Here is a 19604-nt window from a genome sequence, read left to right as displayed (position 1 = left end):
GTGTATGTTAATAGTTCTAATGGCCCAGGGGAGGAAGCTGTCTGTGAGTCTGGAGCTGTGGGGCCTGATTAACTTGAGGTTCTGAGCAGAGGGCAGAGGGCAACAGGTGGTGGGCGGGGTGCAAGTGGTCACGTATGAACGTCCTGGTTCTCCTGTGACACAAGGATTGGCAATGGCCTTCAGGGGTGGCAGAAGGCAGCCAATGTGTTAAGTACCTTCTGTGTAGCCTTCCGGTTCTCAGTAGTGCCCCCTGCGTACCAAACACCCAGTCAGCAGGAGAGCACGCTCTCCACTGAGGAGCGGTAGAAGGCCAGCAGCAGCGTCCGGTCCAGGTTTTTCTTCCTCAGGATACGGAGGAAGTGCAGCCAATGCTGGGCCTTCTTTACCAGGGCGATGGTGTTGTGTGTCAAGGTGAGATCAATGGAGATGTGGGTGTCCAGAAACCTGAGGGTGGAGACAGATTCCACCCATTCTCCATTTATAATGAGAGGGGAGTGGACCTGTCTGTGTCTCCTGAAGTCCACAACGAGTTGTTTTGTTTTAAGGACGTTCAGCGTCAGGTTATTTTCTGAGCACCAGCAGGACAAGTTCTCTACTATGCTGTCTCATCAGAGATGAGCCCAACCACAGATACTTGATGATGACGTTAGTTGGGTGGGTTCAGTCGTAGATGTACAGGGCATACAGAACAAATGGTAAATGGCCTGTATTTATATAGCGCTTTACTAGTCCCTAAGGACCCCAAAGTGGCTTTACATACCATCCACACATTCACACACTGGTGATGGCAGCTACATTGTAGCCACAGCCACCCTGGGGCGCACTGACAGAGGCGAGGCTGCCGGACACTGGCGCCACCTGGCCCTCTGACCACCACCAGTAGGCGGGTGAAGTGTCTTGCCCAAGGACACAACGACTGAGACTGTCCAAGCCGGGGCTCGAACCGGCAACCTTCCGATTACAAGACGAACTCCCAACTCTTGAGCCACGATCGCCCCACAAGGGGCAGGCGGCAGAGGGGATGTTAAGGTGGTCCAGCTTGGTTGTGATGATTCTGGTGCTGATTGCTGAGCTGTAGTCCATGAAGAACCTCCTCACACAGCTCTTCCTGTTCTCCAGGTGGTTAAGCGCTCTTACTATCTGCTCTTAGCACTTAATGACTACAGACACAAGGGTTATAGATTAATAGTCATTGACGCTGCCTATACCAGTCTTTTTGGGTATGGGAATGATGACACAGGCTTTCAGACAGGTGAGAACGGTGGCATGAGTCAGGGAGAGGTTGAAATACTCCCAGTGTTTTGTAGTAGGTTTGGTGAAGTCTACTTTTCACTGTGGCTATAATTTACCTATTTCTGCTTCTTTTGCAAAGGTTTATTTAAATATTTAACACAAACTCTACGTTTATGTTTGAGTTATTTTGAGTTATTAGTCTTTTGATTATTTACTTGTTAAGTTTTTTTTTTGCATGATTTTTCATTTCACTATAATAAACTGTAATAGTACCGTATTTGCTAATAAAATAAACTGGACACATCATCTTGACTTTGAATGTAAAGCTTATAATATTTGGATTAATATTAGCAATTTAAATCTGATACAGAAATGATGTCATCTTTGTTTCTATAAAATTAAAAAAGCATGATAATCACCATATGTCTGCATCTGTCTGAGTAGGTGCATCAATCTTATTCGGAGAACACTGAGCTCATACAGATTGTCAGATACCTCCATGATCAGAGTCACACCGGTTTGTTTGCATTCAGAGACAGCATGTGCTGTAGCGGTTTATTACGAGGATGTTTTTAGTGGGATTTTCACGCACTCTTGAGTAGGCATAGCATTTGGGTTTTAGATGTTGCTATTAACCATTAGTGGTCTAAATGCATGCGTTAGCTGAAGTACTTTACAAAGACAGCAAATCTGTAGCAATTACACCGCTATAGACACAGAGTAATGCCAGCAATGGAATTGATTTCAAAATCCTGCTCCTCACATACAAGGTCTTAAATAATGGTAAATGGTAAATGGACTGGTTCTTATATAGCGCTTTTCTACTCATCTGAGCACTCAAAGCGCTTTACACAACTTGTGCATTCACCCATTCGCACAAGCACATCTCTCTAAGTGCTTTTATAGCTAACATTCACACACATTCATACTCCGATGGATGCATCGGAGAGCAATTTGGGGTTAGTATCTTGCCCAAGGATATTTGGCATGCAGACTAGGCGAAGCCAGGAATCGAACCACCAACCTTCCGATCAGTAGATGACCTGCTCTACCACCTGAGCTACAGTCACCCACTCAGGCCCCATCTTATCTTAATGACCTTGTAGTACCATATCACCCTATTAGAGCACTTCGCTCCCGCTCTGCAGGCCTACTTGTTGTTCCTAGAGTATTTAAAAGTAGAATGGGAGGGAGAGTCTTCAGTTTTCAGGCCCCTCTTCTGTGGAACCAGCTTCCAGTTTGGATTCAGGAGACAGACACTATCTCTACTTTTAAGATTAGGCTTCAAACTTTCCTTTTTGCTAAAGCATATAGTTAGGGCTGGACCAGGTGACCCTGAATCCTCCCTTAGTTATGCTGCAATAGATGTAGGCTGCCGGGGATTCCCATGATGCATTGAGTTTTTCCTTTCCAGTCACCTTTCTCACTCACTATGTATTAACAGACCTCTCTGCATTGAATCATATCTGTTATTAACCTCTGTCTCTCTTCCACAGCATGTCTTTATCCTGTCTTCCTTCTCTCACCCCAACCAATCACAGCAGATGGCCCCGCCACTCCCTGAGCCTGGTTCTGCCGGAGGTTTCTTCCTGTTAAAAGGGAGTTTTTCCTTCCCACTGTCGCCAAACTGCTTGCTCATAGGGGGTCATGTGATTGTTGGGTTTTTCGCTGTATGTATTATTGTAGTGTCCAAGGGCGTAGATTTGGCATGGACAGAAGGGACATGTCCCCACTAATATCCAGCGATTATTGAATTGTCCCCACCAATAATTTGATCTCTTCGAGTAAAGAAAAACAAACCCAATAGAAAGAAAAAAGATCTGTCAACGTCTCATTAACCCATCGGTGCAGAAAGAGTTAAATTACGTTCTCTACTGGAGACCTACCTCATGTGACAAATATGGCCAATGTGATTGGCTGAGCCTTTCAGGGAGCTCTGTTTAGTTTTAGCAGCAGCAAGCCTGCGCTGCGAGGAGGAGAGGAGGGCGGCAGCAAAAAGGAAGAACCTGGATATAAGAAAGTATTTTTCAAAGAAACCTGTAAGTCACTTAAAGTCAAGTTCACTCATAAAATGTGTCCGTCGTAATAACGTTACAGGCTATGCTAGGCCATACATGCCAACCCTCCTGATTTTTCTGGGAGAATCCCGAATTTCAGTGCCCCTCCCGAAAATCTCCCGGAGCCACCATTCTCCCGACTTTCTCCCGTTTTTCCACCCGGACAACAAAATTGAAAAACCATATCCCAGATTGGCCCAGCCAATTCCAGTTTCCAACAATGGCTACTACTGCTGCAGCTACTTAGTTTTAATATTACTCTTATTACTCTTTCTGGGTCGCAAAATAAACTTTTAACATATTTTCAGGCGAGAATGTAGCTGAGTAAACGTCAAATATCTGTGTTATTGTACTTAAATTATAATCAATCAGCTTCCTTTTGTCCACTTAAAATATGTTTACAGAACTATTTTTTGCATTTGTTGCAATTTCAGCTGTCGTCTTGGCCAGATTACTCTTCTAGATGAGGTGACTTTTTTAAATTAAACAAGAATTTTTTTAAATGCATAAATAAAGGATACATAAAAGTCACTGCCAAAAACGGCTTCTACCTTGTTACAGGACTGTTGTTTGTTGCTCAAGATGACTTGATATAATTCATGAGGGATATATTTGACATATGTTTCACATATTATAGACTAAACAAGTTATTTATAGCAGTTTAAATACAAGCAATCAGTTTTTGGGAAATACCGGAAATCAGTTTTGGCAGACAATCACTTTTTGGCACAACCCCTGGTCCTCAGGTGGACGCAGGCTCTGAATTTGGACACCCACGGCTTGTTTCTGGCTGGACAATAATAATGGTGACATTTAACTTTAGCCCTTTTGAATGTCTCCCTAATTCTCAATGTTGGCAAGTATGTGCTAGGCTTTGGCCCACATCAGTCTAATATTGTATGTAACCATGAATAACATGTTGCCATGTCCACCAGGAGACACTGGACAGTATAGATGTAAAACAAATATGCCAGCAGTTTATCTCAGTTAATGAGAGGCTTCTTCACATAGTGGACATTGAGTTGTTGTGTGGGGCAGCAGTAGTCTATGTCTGTTGCTGTAACAGTAGTTTGTGTTTAGAATAAAAAGTCCCAGCACACTGACTTGATCGGGGCAATAGTGCCTAAAATGTTCCTAATTCTGCTGAGAGATCTTTTACTTTGTGGTAATCTTAGACGAGTAGTTTTATGGACAAAACCCACCAGGTCATTCAGTGTTCCCTTAGTGCTAATGTGTCAGAGATGTTGGTGTAACTGAAGTAATGTTGTTAAGTCCTTAAAGTCATATTCTTTTATTGTCATGACTTTATTTGAAGCTATTTTTATTTTTGAATGATATCTGATTTATATGGAATATGGCTGAAGTAAACTAAAGTCTAAAATACTTAGTCAGTCATTTGTTTAATAGCAATTTAACATTATATAATTCACATATAAAACTATGAATTGTAATTTTAAATGGTTTAAAAGCATGTAGAATAGCATATGTAGGCAAGTCTATTTCTCCTTTTTTTTTTATCAAGAATCAAAGACAAAAAGGAAAAACGAAAGAAACGGTGCAGGGTTCGGCGGTTGAATCAACCGTCCCCACCAATGCCAAAACCAAATCTACAACCTTATGTTGTGATTTGGCGCTGTATAAATAATATTGAATTTAATCTTAGAATTATAAATATATATTAAATAAAGAAATCTTACAAGCTAAAATAATCACAATCAGAGTAAAATAAAAGTTAAACCCATATACCAGGTTTATCAAATGCTAGCACACAGATTATTTAACACCTCTAAACTGACCAGATTTGATCCAGGAAAAGCTTCCCTGGACCAAAGTATTGATCATTTGTGTTGGCTCAAACAGCCCTGGATTGTCCTGACATAAACGTACACTTTCATCCCTTTAGCAGTCATCTTGTTATCCAGTGGAAGGGGTTATTGCAATAAGTCATTTAGGAGGATCTAACCAAATGTGAGGATTTGAAATGTATCCCAAGAGAGATTCGGGAATATGCACTTGGTGGCTGAAGAAAAATAGCTGCGGTTGGACTGAGGAGAAGAAAATATGCTTCATTGTTACTCACCTATATCAGACTCTTTGTGGTTCTTGATGAGCTCGGCAAGCTCAAAGTTTCCAGCAATAATGGCAACCTGGTGAGAGAAACAGCCAAGCACAGACACGAGAGAGAGTGAGTGTGAGACGGAGAAAAAGAAACACAAGAATTTACATGTGGATTTTTTTTAAAACAAAAGTAGCCTTTTGTGAACTGCTCTGAGAAACAAATCATGAAAATGAAGCAACTACACGACGATAAACTAACTGACATTTTGGTCCTTTGTGAAAAAAGCAATGCAAATTAGCCATATGGTGTGATCTTAGGAGCTTTCTGATTGGTTAATGTTTTCTTTCCTTTCTTTTCCATTTGAAAGATAGATAAATAGTTCATTTATAAATATATATTCATTATTCTTCTTTTTACTCTCCAATAAATTATCAAGTAATAAATTACTTTATTAATGACTAAACATAAGAATGCTTTCTTTCACTCCCGGCCTTGTGTGCAACATGAGGTTCTTACAGAATAATTCACAAGAGAACCACAAATGATTGTCTCTAAAAGCAAGAACACATAACAGAAGAAAATTACAAAAGTGCAAGCAGGAAAAAGCGTTAATCACAATAATGAGTCTTTTTTTCCCTTCAAATTGGTAAGATCAAGCAGTGGGTTCTCCAAGCTGGAGACGCCTGGAATCTACTTACCTATTACACACATACACTGATCAGACATAACATTGTGTCCATTGAAAGGAAATAACACCGATTACCTGTTTATTATGTCACCTGTAAGTAGTTAGGGTACACATGGAGCAAGTGAAGATCTGTTCCAAAAGTTGATGTGTTAGAAGGAGGAAAACTTGGCAAGTTTGAGTTTGAGATGGCTAGACGACTGGATCAGAAAAGTGCAGATCTGTGGAGTGGTCCCAGTCTGCAGTGGATAGCATCTATAAAAAGTGGTCCAAGGAAGGAACAATGGTGAACCAGTGGCAGGGTCAAGGCTTGCTGATGCATGTGGTGAGCAAAGGCTTCCTGTGTGGTCGGATAAAACAGATGAGCAACTGTGGCTCAAATTGCCTCAAAGTTGAAGCTCGTTCTGATAGAAAGGTATGAGAAATCACCGTGGATTGGGGCTGCATAGTCGCAGCGCGGTAGGGGTGCCCATGCGACCGCACTCCATTGCTGAAAGCACCAACAATGGGAGTATCAGGACTGGACCATGGGGCAATGGAAGAAGGTGGCCTACTCTGATGAATCACGTTTTCTTTTACATTTTTTGGCTGGCCAGATGCATGTGCGTCTTACCTTGGGAACACCTGGCACCAGGATGCTCTGTTGGGAAACCTTGGGTCCTGCCATTTATGTAGACGTTACTTTGACACATACCATCTACGTAAGCATTGTTGAAGACCATGTTGATCCTTTCACTGGAAAGGTATTCCCTGATGGCAGAATAATGTGTCCTGCCACAAAGCAAAAATACTGTGGCGATGGTTTGAAGAGTACAGGGTGGGCCATTTATATGGATACACCGTAATAACATGGGAATGGTTGGTGATATTAAAGTCCTGTTTGTGGCACATTAGTATATGTGAGGGGGCAAACTCCTCAAGATGGGTGGTAACCATGGTGGCCATTTAGAAGTCGGTCATCTTGGATACAACTTTTGTTTTTTCAATAGGAAGAGGGCCATGTGACACATCAAACTTATTGGTAATGTCACAAGAAAAACAATGGTGTGCTTGGTTTCAACGTAACTTTATTCTTTCATGAGTTATGTACAAGTTTCTCTTTGTTCACAGCCATTGACATGTCGAAGAGGTTAACACGTGAGGAGCGGATCGAAATTGTGTTGATATCTGGTGAACGCAGTAACCGGGTCATTGCAGCAGATTTCAATGCAAGACACCCTACGAGACCAACCATCTCCCATGCTACAGTTAGCAAACTGCTTGCTAAGTTTCGTGAAACTGGTTCAGTGTTGGATTTGCCAAAATGTGGACGCAAAAAAACTGTCATTAATGAAGAAACATCAGTGGCTGTCCTAGCTTCATTCAGCAAGAGCCCACAGCGTAGCACTCACCGCATGTCACTGGAGAGTGGCATTAGTCAAACATCCCTTCGGCGGATATTAGCTACTCACAAATGGCACCATTACAAACTCCAGCTGCTGCAGCATCTCAACGAGGATGACCCAGATCGGCGCACAGAATTTGCAGAATGGGCAAAACAAAAATTGGAACAGGACCCTCAGTTCATGCAGAAGATTTTGTTCAGTGATGAGGCAAACTTTTATGTGAATGGTGAAGTTAACAAACAAAACCACCGCTATTGGTCTGACACTAACCCACATTGGATGGATCCTTCCAAGACTGTTGGAACAACAAAAGTGATGGTTTGGTGTGGTATATGGGGTACAACGATAGTGGGTCCATTCTTCATCAATGCAAACCTCAAGGCCACTGGATATTTGAAATTGCTACATGATGATGTGTTTCCCTCTTTATGCACTGAAGCTGGCACGTTCCCTGAATTTTTCCAGCAAGATGGTTCACCACCACATTATGGGCGCCAGGTCCGAGCATTCCTAGATGAATAGTTTCCTGGAAAGTGGATTGGTCGTCGTGGGCCAGTTGAATGGCCCCCAAGGTCTCCCGATCTGACCCCCTTAGACTTTTATCTTTGGGGTCATCTGAAGGCAATTGTCTATGGTGTGAAGATACGAGATGTGCAGCACCTGAAACTACGGATACTGGATGCCTGTGCTGGCATTTCTCCTGCGGTGTTGCTATCAGTGTGTGAAGAGTGGGAGAAGAGGGTTGCATTGACAATCCAACACAATGGGCAGCACATTGAACACATTTTATCAGTGGTCAGAAACTTGTAAATAACTCATGAAAGAATAAAGTTACGTTGAAACCAAACACACCATTGTTTTTCTTGTGACATTACCAATAGGTTTGATATGTCACATGAGCTGTATCCAAGATGGCCGACTTCTAAATGGCCACCATGGTCACCACCCATCTTGAGGAGTTTGCCCCCTCACATATACTAATGTGCCACAAACAGGACTTTAATATCACCAACCATTCCCATGTTATTACGGTGCATCCATATAAATGGCCCACCCTGTACAACAATGAGTTTGAGATGTTGACTTGACCTCCAAATTCCTCAGATCTCAATTTAATTGAGCATCAGATACCAGAGCACACCTTCAGTGGAGGTGTAGTGGAGTCCATGCCTCCACAAGTCGAGGCCGGTTTGGCAGAAAAAGGGGGGACGAACACAATATTAGGAAGGGGATCATAATATTATGTCTGATCAGTGTACGTACATATTTCAAGTCAATATTCACTTAATAACTGTCCATAAGTCACGTTTGTGGTTCTCTTGATGCATTTATTGCTAAAAATGGAAAGCTAAAGCTAAAGCTACAACTGAAATGAGACTTTTTTGAAATTTTATCATGTAAGGCACAAGCACTAGCGCCGTGAGTTGTCATTTGTGGTGATGAGACATCCTGGCCATAACCCTAGCTCTTTTTGGGCGGAAAAAGAACAAAAAGGCTGACACCCAGTGTTAAAATATTGTGATTTTTAATTTTCTGACCATGTGAGAATTAAGTAGTTCTGTCAATCCGAAAACTAGACTGAAGCACTAACTCTAAATCTTCAGCATTCCTACTTAAGGTGGCTCAGAGCTCGGAGGGTTAAAAGAAAAAAATACTGATTGCACCATTACTCATGGAAACGGAAGGTAGAGGTTTGGAGAAGTGACGTGAACCACATATTGTAACATTTTTGTGTATTTATCTTAATTGCTTTAATGTTTAGATAATACAACAAACTGTCAAGCCCACAAATTAATATTGACCTTCATTCTTCAAACTGACAAATATGAAGTGTGATTGAAAGTTCTCAGAATTGACCCATAAAAATCAAACACCTTATCCAACTTACATTTGGCTGATCTTCGAGTCAGTTTCAGGCCTCTGCACAGATATCGGTTTCTGTTCACACTGGTCTTCAGTAACTGTTCCTTACAAACTTTCTGACTTGCCCTCTTCAGTGAAAAATAGTCCTTCAGTTTAGTTGCTCTTTAGGTTGTACAATCTCTTTTTCTTCTTCTATTTTTTTGGTTTTCCCCCTTTGTCTTCTTAGCTGAGAGCATTTGACTCGTGCATTTTTGTTCTAGATACACTTTCAGTGGCTCTGTGTACATAATGATTCATTATTCAAAATAAAAGCTGACAATTCTTGTTGTGCAAATGCAACTTACATACTTTTATTTAGACTGTCATCCTTCAAAAATAAATATTTTATTTGATAATAATTAATGTTCAGGTTCATAGTTGGGGTCCTAACTTACCTACAATACTGGAAAAGCTTTTCATTTCTTTTTAACTCTTATCTTATCAACAAGTAATTAACTGGTGACCCGGTGGATGGCATACCATCCTGGTGTCTTGCACTATTTTCTTCTAATGTCTTGCTCTTATTCTTCGTATATTACAGTCACTTCGATCGTTCAAATCAGTGGGCTTCATTACACAGAAGTGTGATATGTATGTGGCCACCAGAGGGCAGTAACGGGATTTCTTGCTGAGCTGGTTAAACAGGTTGTTACACTGTCAGTGACCCAGATCGTGCTGCCTGTTACCGTGCTGTTGCTTACAGTCAGCTCTGCAGGCACAGTGCTTGCTGAGTGTTACAGGTTTACAGTACAGCTGGAGTCAAGATCACGGCAGTAAAAATAGTCAGATTCATTTTCCCGCTGCACATATGCACACACACACACACACGCACACACACTTCATGAGAAGCCTAGAAGCATTATATAAGTGTACCTCCTCTGATTCCCGGAGAACAAATATTCAGTAAAGAAGAGAAGAGTGAGCATGTGTATTATCAAAGCATTGCTGGCTTAAGTAGTAAACTGTGCTCCCTTTTCTGTTCTTTATATATATATGAATCAAAAAAGAGCATTTCTGAGACACACTTAGGAATTTCAAAAGGAAATGTTTTACACCACTTTGACTCCTTTTCACATTTCTGTTATCAACCTGCGTTCAGATACAAAAGGGAAAAATGCTTGCTTTTAAATAAGATGTGAGTCACTGAATGTAAATTTAGGCTCATATTTTTGGTAACAAATGTGATGTTTCCTGTTAAGGAGATGGGGGAGGGGGTGCTGAATGCTGGCTGGATTGCCCACTCATTCTGAGGATCTCCCAGAGCGCATGCCACAAACTGTGACAAATCTATCAAAGCCTGTTCATGAGGAGAAACTGTTGGATGGGAAGAGATGAGGCAAAGAAAAGAGATGAAAACGTCATTTCAACTATGACCTAGAATGAGGTAGCCAAACCTAATGTATTTGTAAGATGTTTGAAGCACTGAGACATGTACTGCCCATCAGCAATGTAATAATAGGATAAAATATGTCCCCCCTAAAACCTCTGTCTTATTGTTTTTTCTTTATCAATAAACGATCAGCCGTTTGGAACAGCATATGTGTTGTGTTGTTTCCATTTAGGCTTTTATAAGGTAATTTCAAGGTCAAAAGATGTTTTAGCATCTAGGTTAAAATTTGAGGTTAGAATCACTTATTGACAGCTTTGAAAGTCTAGAGTGACATTAATGTTTCTGACCTGATTCCCACTGTAATATAGTCATACAGTCACATCACCTGTATTCACATATTTACACCTCTGCTAATTACTATTTAAATTCTGGTTTGCTAATGGAATCAAGTGGCTCTGGGAATATTTTCATTTATTCAGCTACACTGAGAGTTAAACATACAATGCACACGTCTTTCAGCATCTTCAAATAAGACACTTTACTCAGCATTTCTTTTCCAACACAAATTTTCCTCCAGAATCTCAAATTAATAGCTTTTAATTGATACTTTGATACTTAATAAGCCCAGCTTACATAATCAGTGGAAAAAGGGCAGCAATCGCCCAAAGAGGCCAAAGCTCACCAGAACAGAGTTGCTTTTGACCAGCAATACTAACCAAACTATTGGTGCACATGGACCAAAAAGCTACTATAAATGGGCCTGAACAATAAAACAACAAAGACTAAACTAACAAAACATAAGTTGGGTAAAGGCTAAAAAACAAGTACAAAGAAACTAAGTAAGAATCGAGCTCTGAAAAAACACCCAAATGATGTGGAGGTAAAGGAGTGTCATTAGGAGGGTTGATCTGTATGAACACAAATGGTCAACTTATTTCTGGAGGTATGGATGCTCGTGCTCCTCAACATCTCCTCAAAAACATATCAAACAAAAATAAATTGCTTCAAGCTCACGTTCATGTGTGAACAATCAAGTCAGGCACTCTGAGCCAATGAGTCATGGCTCTGGGAGACATGAAGACAAACACTTTTGCATCCTTACATGTTGTGCAATAAACTGCACTGTGAATCTTCAGACGTGACCTTGTTTTATGTCATTGGCAGTTATAGGAGCTTGTAGTTCTTCGTTCTCCGCTGATACTGGTCAGAGGTAGTCACAATGACTTCTGTGTGTCCAAGATGTAACAGTGGTACCCAGTCACCATCACACTGTTGCATTTCATTAGCTGGTTTCCACTGAGTAGGATAACAAATTCACTTTTCAAAAGCTATTTTTCAAAAACAAAAGCAAAAGATTTACTTGGATTCTAGCTTTGCTGCCATGTAGCGACAGATGAGATGACGGCCATATTTAATGTCTGTAACATAGCAACAGCACTGTAACATATAAGCAGCTAAATGTGTTATGAATGACGTTGAGATCACACAAACATGATTTCTGAAATGTTGCTGAAGTTGATGTTTTCCCTTTTCCCAACTGCACCTGAGCTTGTGTTTGTTGGCTCACCTTAGCTCCTTTTTGCTTCCAGCGTGGAAACTGAAACTAAATGGGCGCTCATTCACTTCACAGGTACAGCTCCAGCATTTTACAACACACCAGCTCAACATTTTGATAAGTTTCCAAATATTCACAATTTACCGTCAGACCCCAAAGCAACATCTGCCTTCCATTATCAAGCTGAACTTGAACAACCCCATAATGCATTGCGTTGGTGATGTCATGACCCTGAGCTTTACTGGGGATTTATTTATTTATTTTTTGTTTTTACTGTTGATTTATGCTTTAGTGGGAATTCTATTGAAGCAAAATCTAGCTACATCGTAACCTGATGGATCTACGCGCCAGTATTCTGAATGTCCTGTTCAGTAATGTCAATTCCTCCTGTGTGTGCATTTCTGCTATTTTGCCACAGTTTTTGAATTGATGAGTGACAGAATGGCAATCATCCTCTTCATATAAGAAATGATAATCACGGCATCAATATAAGGACCCACAAATGTCAGTAAACTCCTGGAAGTAGATAGATCACCATCTGTCGCGAAGGATACATCTGGCACAAAGTGGGCCTTTAAAACCCAAACAGGAGATATAGAGGAGGTGTAAACAATGTTTACTTAGCATTGTTTATACTGTGAATGCTATTTATATTACAGGGTACATTTCGAGTGGCTCTGTACTGTTTATTTTAGACCCTTGGAGAAACCCAGAGTTAAGGAAGCTACATATTTGGAATGGGATTAGCAAAAGCTAGTCTAAAATGGAGCTTACAGAATCCAACAGAAGACAGTTTCAAGTGTGATCACAAACCAGGTACCAAACAAGCTACATGGAGTCACAATTTATCTCTCATTATCATTCTACCACCCACTATCACCACCACTACTGCCATCACCACCATCACCACCCCCACATCGATTCTTTTCCTGTTCTCCCATGGTTGTCATGGAGACAAATGGTTGTGTATAACACAGAAGTAACCGGATGGGGGTGGGAAGGATGTGGAGCCACTTAAAGCCGAGTGGAAATCAAGGCAACGGGTCGACCGGACCAAAAGAAAGAGATGGTGAAAGGACACCAGAAAAGGAAAATCAATCAAAACAATCACTGAAACACAAAAGTCCAAACAGGAAGGAGAAAGGATTCGATCTACACTGCCCTTCAATTTTAAACTTAATCATTCCCCAGCACTGAGTAATTTGAGGGCCCAAACTTTTCTTTATACGTTTACATTTTTCCTTCATTTTCTTCCCATAGAGTTAGTTTAAATAGACTCAAAGTGAAATGTCAAAAATATGACCTAATAAAGTGAAATGAATGATTGCAGTGTTTTAATTGATCCAAAATAAATTAAAGGTCTCTAAAAATGACAATATTATTCAGGAACTACTTTAACACTTTAACAAATTTTCTTTTTTCTTTCGATAAGTCAGTCTGTCCTATAGGTTAGCCTATTGACCGCTAACTCATCACTGATATCCGGGCCAAGACGTCCACTTTCATTCATCATTCAGATCCGCATGGTTTTCAGATGCAATTTGGTGAATGTGACTCCTCGTTTGAGCTGCATGCAATTAAAGCCTGCTAGAATGTGACTGATCAATAGAACTTATAATGCTAAGGCAGATGCATTGATGTTTGCATCCAACTCCATCCAGACTAATAGTAACAATATGTTGTTAATGTTAGTCAGCTTGTAGTAAAACATTATGGGACTTCACATATTTTTACTTTCACATACTAAAGCCTGGTTTTAAATGGTTTCACCCCTCAGGACGCCCCTCACAGTTTTCCATGGTGGCTTGCTTATAGAAAACCCATCTAGAAAGCTGTTGGCCATATGTAGGCACGCCTGCCCGGGGTTTGCCCCGTCCACACAGCCCCACAGTTCATCCACACCTATCCATCGTGTGCTAACACAGGCATGTTTGCACATTATTTATAATAATTAAAGACCATACAGGGAAGTATGACTATTGTGGAGAAGATAAAACCCCAGAAGATACTTCAGTGTAGTGTCAGAAATATGAGGCTGAGAGGTGATCTATTCGAACCTGAAGTAAGAGGGATTTTTATTGATTTACAGCAAAAGAATTCAGGAAGTGAAAGATATCAGGCCATCGTTCATTTCAAGATTCATTTGTTGGATAGGAGCTGACTCTTTTTCCTTTCAGGACAAATGGCTGCACAGTGCAGCAGGTTACATGTTATCCAAACCTGCCTGGCCCTGTGTGAAAAAGTACTTGTCTCCTAAACATAATAAATGATTGGGCCAGCCTTGGCAGCAAAAACCGCAATCAAGCGTTCAAGAGAACTGGCATTGAGTCTTGTTGTGGAGGAATTTTGGCCCAGTCTTCTTGCAGAATTGTTTTAATTCAGCCACATTGCAGGGTTTTCAAACACAAACGGCCTGTTGAAGGAAATGCCAAAGCGTTTCAATCTGATTTGAGTCTGGACTTTGATGAGGCCGCTCCAAAAGGCTCATTTGTTTTGTCTTTTTGAGCCATTCAGACGTGGACTTGCTGGTGTGTTTACAATCAACGTTCTGCTACATAACACAAGTGATCTTAAGCTTCACAAAGTGATGGCCCGACATTCACCTTCAGGATTCAGGAGAGCAGTTTTTCAGGTGTCCATTAATTATGGACCCAGAAGCATCAAAGCGGTTTATTATGCTCATAAATGACCTTTACTGAAGCAAGTGAGACCTGCGGATTTTTAGATGTTGGTCTGAGTTCTTTCATCACTCCTGGGAAGGTTCACTATAATATTTGTGGATGATGGCTCTCACTGTGGTTTACTGGATTAGAAAAGCAGGTTCTATTTAAGTGATTTTGTCATTTAGGGGCGATCATGACTCAAGAGTTGGGAGTTCGCCTTGTAATCGGAAGGTTGCTGGTTCGAGCCCCGGCTTGGACAGTCTCGGTCGTTGTGTCCTTGGGCAAGACACTTCACCCGTTGCCTACTGGTGGTGGTCAGAGGGCCCGGTGGCGCCAGTGTCCGGCAGCCTCGCCTCTGTCAGTGCGCCCCAGGGCGGCTGTGACTACAATGTAGCTGCCATCACCAGTGTGTGAATGTGTGGATGACTGGATATGTAAAGCACTTTGGGGTCCTTAGGGGCTAATAAGGCGCTATACAAATACAGACCATTTACCATTTAACATATGTGACAGTTATGAGGCCTGAAATTGAACTTAGCTTTCCAGAAAGTTTGGTTAATGACAATTAATTCATGATTTAACGAGGGACAATTCGATTTTCATGGACAGGTTTGGATTGCTCTCCTCCCTTAATAAATGAAATAATCATTTAAGACCTGCATCTTGCATTTACAAACAAACTATCTCTGATGATCTGATACTAATATGGAGAAAAAGACTAAGAAATCATGAAGGAGGCAAATACGTTATACACAGCACTATAGTGGTGTGGTTATACAGTAAGGGGCACATTTGTCCCCACACTGTGGGGCTAGCTCATGAGTCCTCTGTGAGCCTAGGGGAGGCCTGGGTGGGGCCCCAGTAGTGTGGCCCACATCTGGGCCCCTCTCTGTTTAGTGTGAGGAGACCAAACTACAGGCTACCTCACTGAGGCCCACTGTGGGCTGTGTGGGTCTGCCTGCCATTCCCCCACATGGGTTGGGTTCCACAGGGACATGCTTCAGGGGTAAATTTAAATGCACTGGGCATCATCTTAGCTGGTTTTGGGCATGAAAACAACTTGTTAAGATTTACTCGACCAATTTAAAATACACCGTTTTACAACCTGTGCCATCTGCAACATGCTTCTTTATTATTTTACTGGCTCCACCTACAGTAACAACATTATAGCAGAGTGCAGTGGATGTGTGCAAAATGTTGCTAAAGGGGAAAAATATAAGATTTAGGGGTGTTTAGAAAGTATGACTACAGACGATAAAACCATGTAGTTCAGCAGGATTAGATAAGCTTCACATAAAACAGGGACAATAGCTAGACTGGCTTTATTCAGTGTTGCTATTAGTTCAGCTAACTAACACATTAAATCCATATTCAAACATAAGTATAAGGTACACATGAAACACAGCTCGTGGTGGTTAAAAGGATAGAATGGTTTACTTAGTTGGTTTACTAATCTTCACTCTCGTTAGCACTGTTCATGCATCTCAGGCTCGTTAGCTGCTTCCACTCTACTCACCCACCCTCAAACCGAGTGTTTTTGGTGTGCTAGGCAGTATACACTGAGTTTATTGAGCTTTTCCACTGAGAACTAATACAAATTACATCACACACACACACACACACACACACACGCACAAATACATATAATGTTATGATTTTGCTATTAATTCCCACAGAGGAACATACAGCGCTTGGAATGTCATCATCTAATTGCAAGTTTTAGTTATGAAAACAGATAACTGTTGATATCAGTGACCATCATGTCATGATTATCCATCAAACCGGGCAAATTGCACCCAAAGGAAAAGCAAGAAGGTGTTTATGACTCTTGCTAAATGAAAGCATGAATCTTCCTTCATTCATTCATCTGGCTGTAAACCAAATTCCAGCAATGCCAGTTTAAAAAGGCAGCACAAACACAAACTTTCAGGAATAAGACCCATCCCATTATATTCTTATAGTAAGTGGTAGCTATAATTTACAGCAGAGGTCACAAAACCATGTGTGCTTTACAGTCTGTGCTAAGGCACGAAGGGCGCATAAGAGAATGTGTGGGGGCATGGTGAACAGGAAATAGGTGAGGAGGAAGGGCATACAAAGTAGAGTGAAAATAATAAGGAGTGACGAGGGGAATTAGATTAAAAGACTGGCTTAGAAAGAACGTGCAAAAGAAAGATAACGAATGTGAAGAAAATGAAAAGGTAAAAGAAATGAGGTTTTACAGAGCGCGTGAAAAGGTTACAGCTGGGCACAGGTCAGATTGAAGAGACAGAAATATGGTATGAGGACTCAAAAAGAAGAATGAGAGGAAGAACACGGGATAGAGGGCAGCTGATAGAGGGCAGCTGATAGAGGGCAGCTGATAGAGGGTAGTTGTAAATGAAGACCATAAATCTGAATCTCTTTTAAAGCCTTCTATCTAGAAACTCAAAGAGGATGCTGGGAACTTTCTGTGTCAAAATGTTACTCTTTTTGTTGTTTGCATACACACACACACACACACACACACACACACACACACACACACACACACACACACACACACACACACACAGAACTGACAAATGATATTATCAATTGGCACGACCACAGAACACCCACACAGTGTTCAGATTAAGAGCACATGCAGCAGCAGCAGAGGCACAACGTAAGCGCGCCTCATTCAACTGTAGCAATCAGTATTTATTAACACTTGCACTTTCCAGTTGTTAATTTGGCTCCTAATGATGATGTTTTCAAGCACATCTCTTTGCTGAATTGACAAACAGGCCTCTCTAGTGAGATGCACGTATAGCATACAAAAAGTAAAAATGAAGATGTCAGGGTTTGACATCGGCTTCATTCTTCACAACAGGACTTTGCTGTCTGCAGTGTTGGGGAGTAACAGAGTACATGTACCGGCGTTACGTATTTAAAATACAAAATATGAGTAACTGTATTCTGTTACAGTTACCGTTTAAAAAGGTGGTATTTAGAATACAGTTACTTTGTTGAAATAAATGGATTACACAGCGGTATTTTCCTGTTTGATATGTTAGGCTATGCTCTCTCTGTTTTTGGTGATTCCACGCCAGTGGAAACCCAAACAAACACGCATTAAGAGGCTCTAATGCCTGTGTCTCAATCTCACGGCCCATGTCACCTCCACTTGCAGCAGCATAATCATGTGAAAATTTACTATTCAAAAAATGATTTAATATGAAGGCAATAGGCAGTGTAGTCCGTGCTGCAGGGAGAATGGACTGCCATATAGTGATGGGTCGTTCGCGAACGAAATGGCTCTTAGAGCCGGGTCTTTGAAGTGAACGACGCGAGCCGGCTCCTTATTGGGAGCCGTGAGGTTTTTTTTTTTCGTTCTCTCACCCTCTCTCTCGCCCTTTTTTCTGCTAAACTCCGCACGCGCGGCCTGTACTTTACGCTGGGCAGAGGGGGGAGGGGCGTTAGTTACAGTCGCAGTAGCACAGGAACAGAGCCAGAGAGAAAGAGAGCCAGGGACAACAACGTCACATTAGAAAGGTATAGTAATCATCCACTATTTTCAGTTCAGGATGATAAAGGATTCAGAAATCATGCAGGCCCATATGACAGAGAATGTGCATCTTTTTTTTGTTTTAATATTTTAATTTATATTTAATTGTGTTGTGGTTTGCAGTGTTTGGTGTTGTTTCACGTTAAATTTGTTTAAAAGGAAAAAGCTGAAAATTTAAATAGTTAAAAGTTTAAAATGTAAATAGTTGTTCTTTGTGTTATATGATTTATTTATTACATTTTATGTGGAGTGAATAAATAAAGTATATTTATGGTGGCCCTTAGAGACAAAGCATGTACAAACTCCAAAACATGTACAAACTCCGAAACACGTAAAAACTCCGAAACACGTAAAAACTCAGAATCACGTACAAAAGACAACAGAAGTGCTCCAGGTTTCTAGGGCGCAGTGTTGAGCTTTTGTTACCTAGAGGCTACACAAGCCAGGAAGTATCAACAACCGGATTTGGTGTGTGGTAGTAACAGGTAAATGAATTTTTTTTTTTTTTTACTTATTTGAATAAATATGAGTGCTTGTCTATAAATACACAAACAATACACATATGCTTTCAATTGTGTAATTTAAGTGATCTGGGTAGCTCTGTTTTGGAAGTTCAGTTAACGCTAGAAATGTGTTTTAGAGTTTGTTTGTGTTTTGTCTCTAGGGGCCATATATAAACATATATAAATAAAACCAATTTTTTTACATTAGTAATTCCTTTTCTGCATAATTTTATATTATTGTTAATGATTAAATAATTAAAGCAACAAAACAACCTGAAGAGCCGGTTCGGAGCCGAAAGAGCCGGATCTCTAAAAAGAGCCGGAAATCCCATCACTACTGCCATACACGTTATGTGTCTGTGAGCGAGGAAGGGAGAAAAAGGAAAAGTACGAGCTGTCATCGAGCAGAAATGGGAGCTGGAAGCATGTAAATATAATAATAACCACTGCAGCCAAGAAGAGTGCCTGATATGCCCAGTTGTAAGTAAGCTATTAAGACTCGACTGTACACCATGTTCGTGTTTTCCTCTGAAACAATAAGCTCTGTTGGAGCAGCCTTTCAACGCCTCTCTCTGTCTTTGCTAGCAAAGTTGACCCAGACAACAAAGTAAAGCTAGTTTTCATCTACAAGCCCGACACGAACCCACCGTATTAGCCAGAGGTCCCTTTACTACGGTTCGGAGCCGCGGACCTGTTTTATATA

The 19604-nt window shown here is 40.9% G+C and overlaps 1 protein-coding gene across 2 annotated transcripts in view; it reads right to left on the bottom strand.

Moving 5' to 3' along the window:
* The window catches only part of LOC102783952 (SH3 and multiple ankyrin repeat domains protein 2-like), a 231214-nt gene that overhangs the window by 149552 nt on the left and 62058 nt on the right, over positions 1-19604 (bottom strand). For both annotated transcript variants that reach the window (XM_087842576.1, XM_087842570.1), the window contains one exon: positions 5371-5437. In XM_087842576.1, coding sequence (XP_087698702.1) covers positions 5371-5437 — 67 coding nt within the window. The remainder of the gene's footprint in view (positions 1-5370; positions 5438-19604) is intronic.

This window comes from Neolamprologus brichardi, chromosome 1 (genome assembly GCF_056152115.1).
Source record: "Neolamprologus brichardi isolate AB-2024 chromosome 1, ASM5615211v1, whole genome shotgun sequence".
Classification (NCBI taxonomy): Eukaryota; Metazoa; Chordata; class Actinopteri; order Cichliformes; family Cichlidae; genus Neolamprologus; species Neolamprologus brichardi.
The sequence above is the reverse complement of the archived record's forward strand: the minus strand, read 5'-3'. Positions and strand labels throughout refer to the sequence as shown.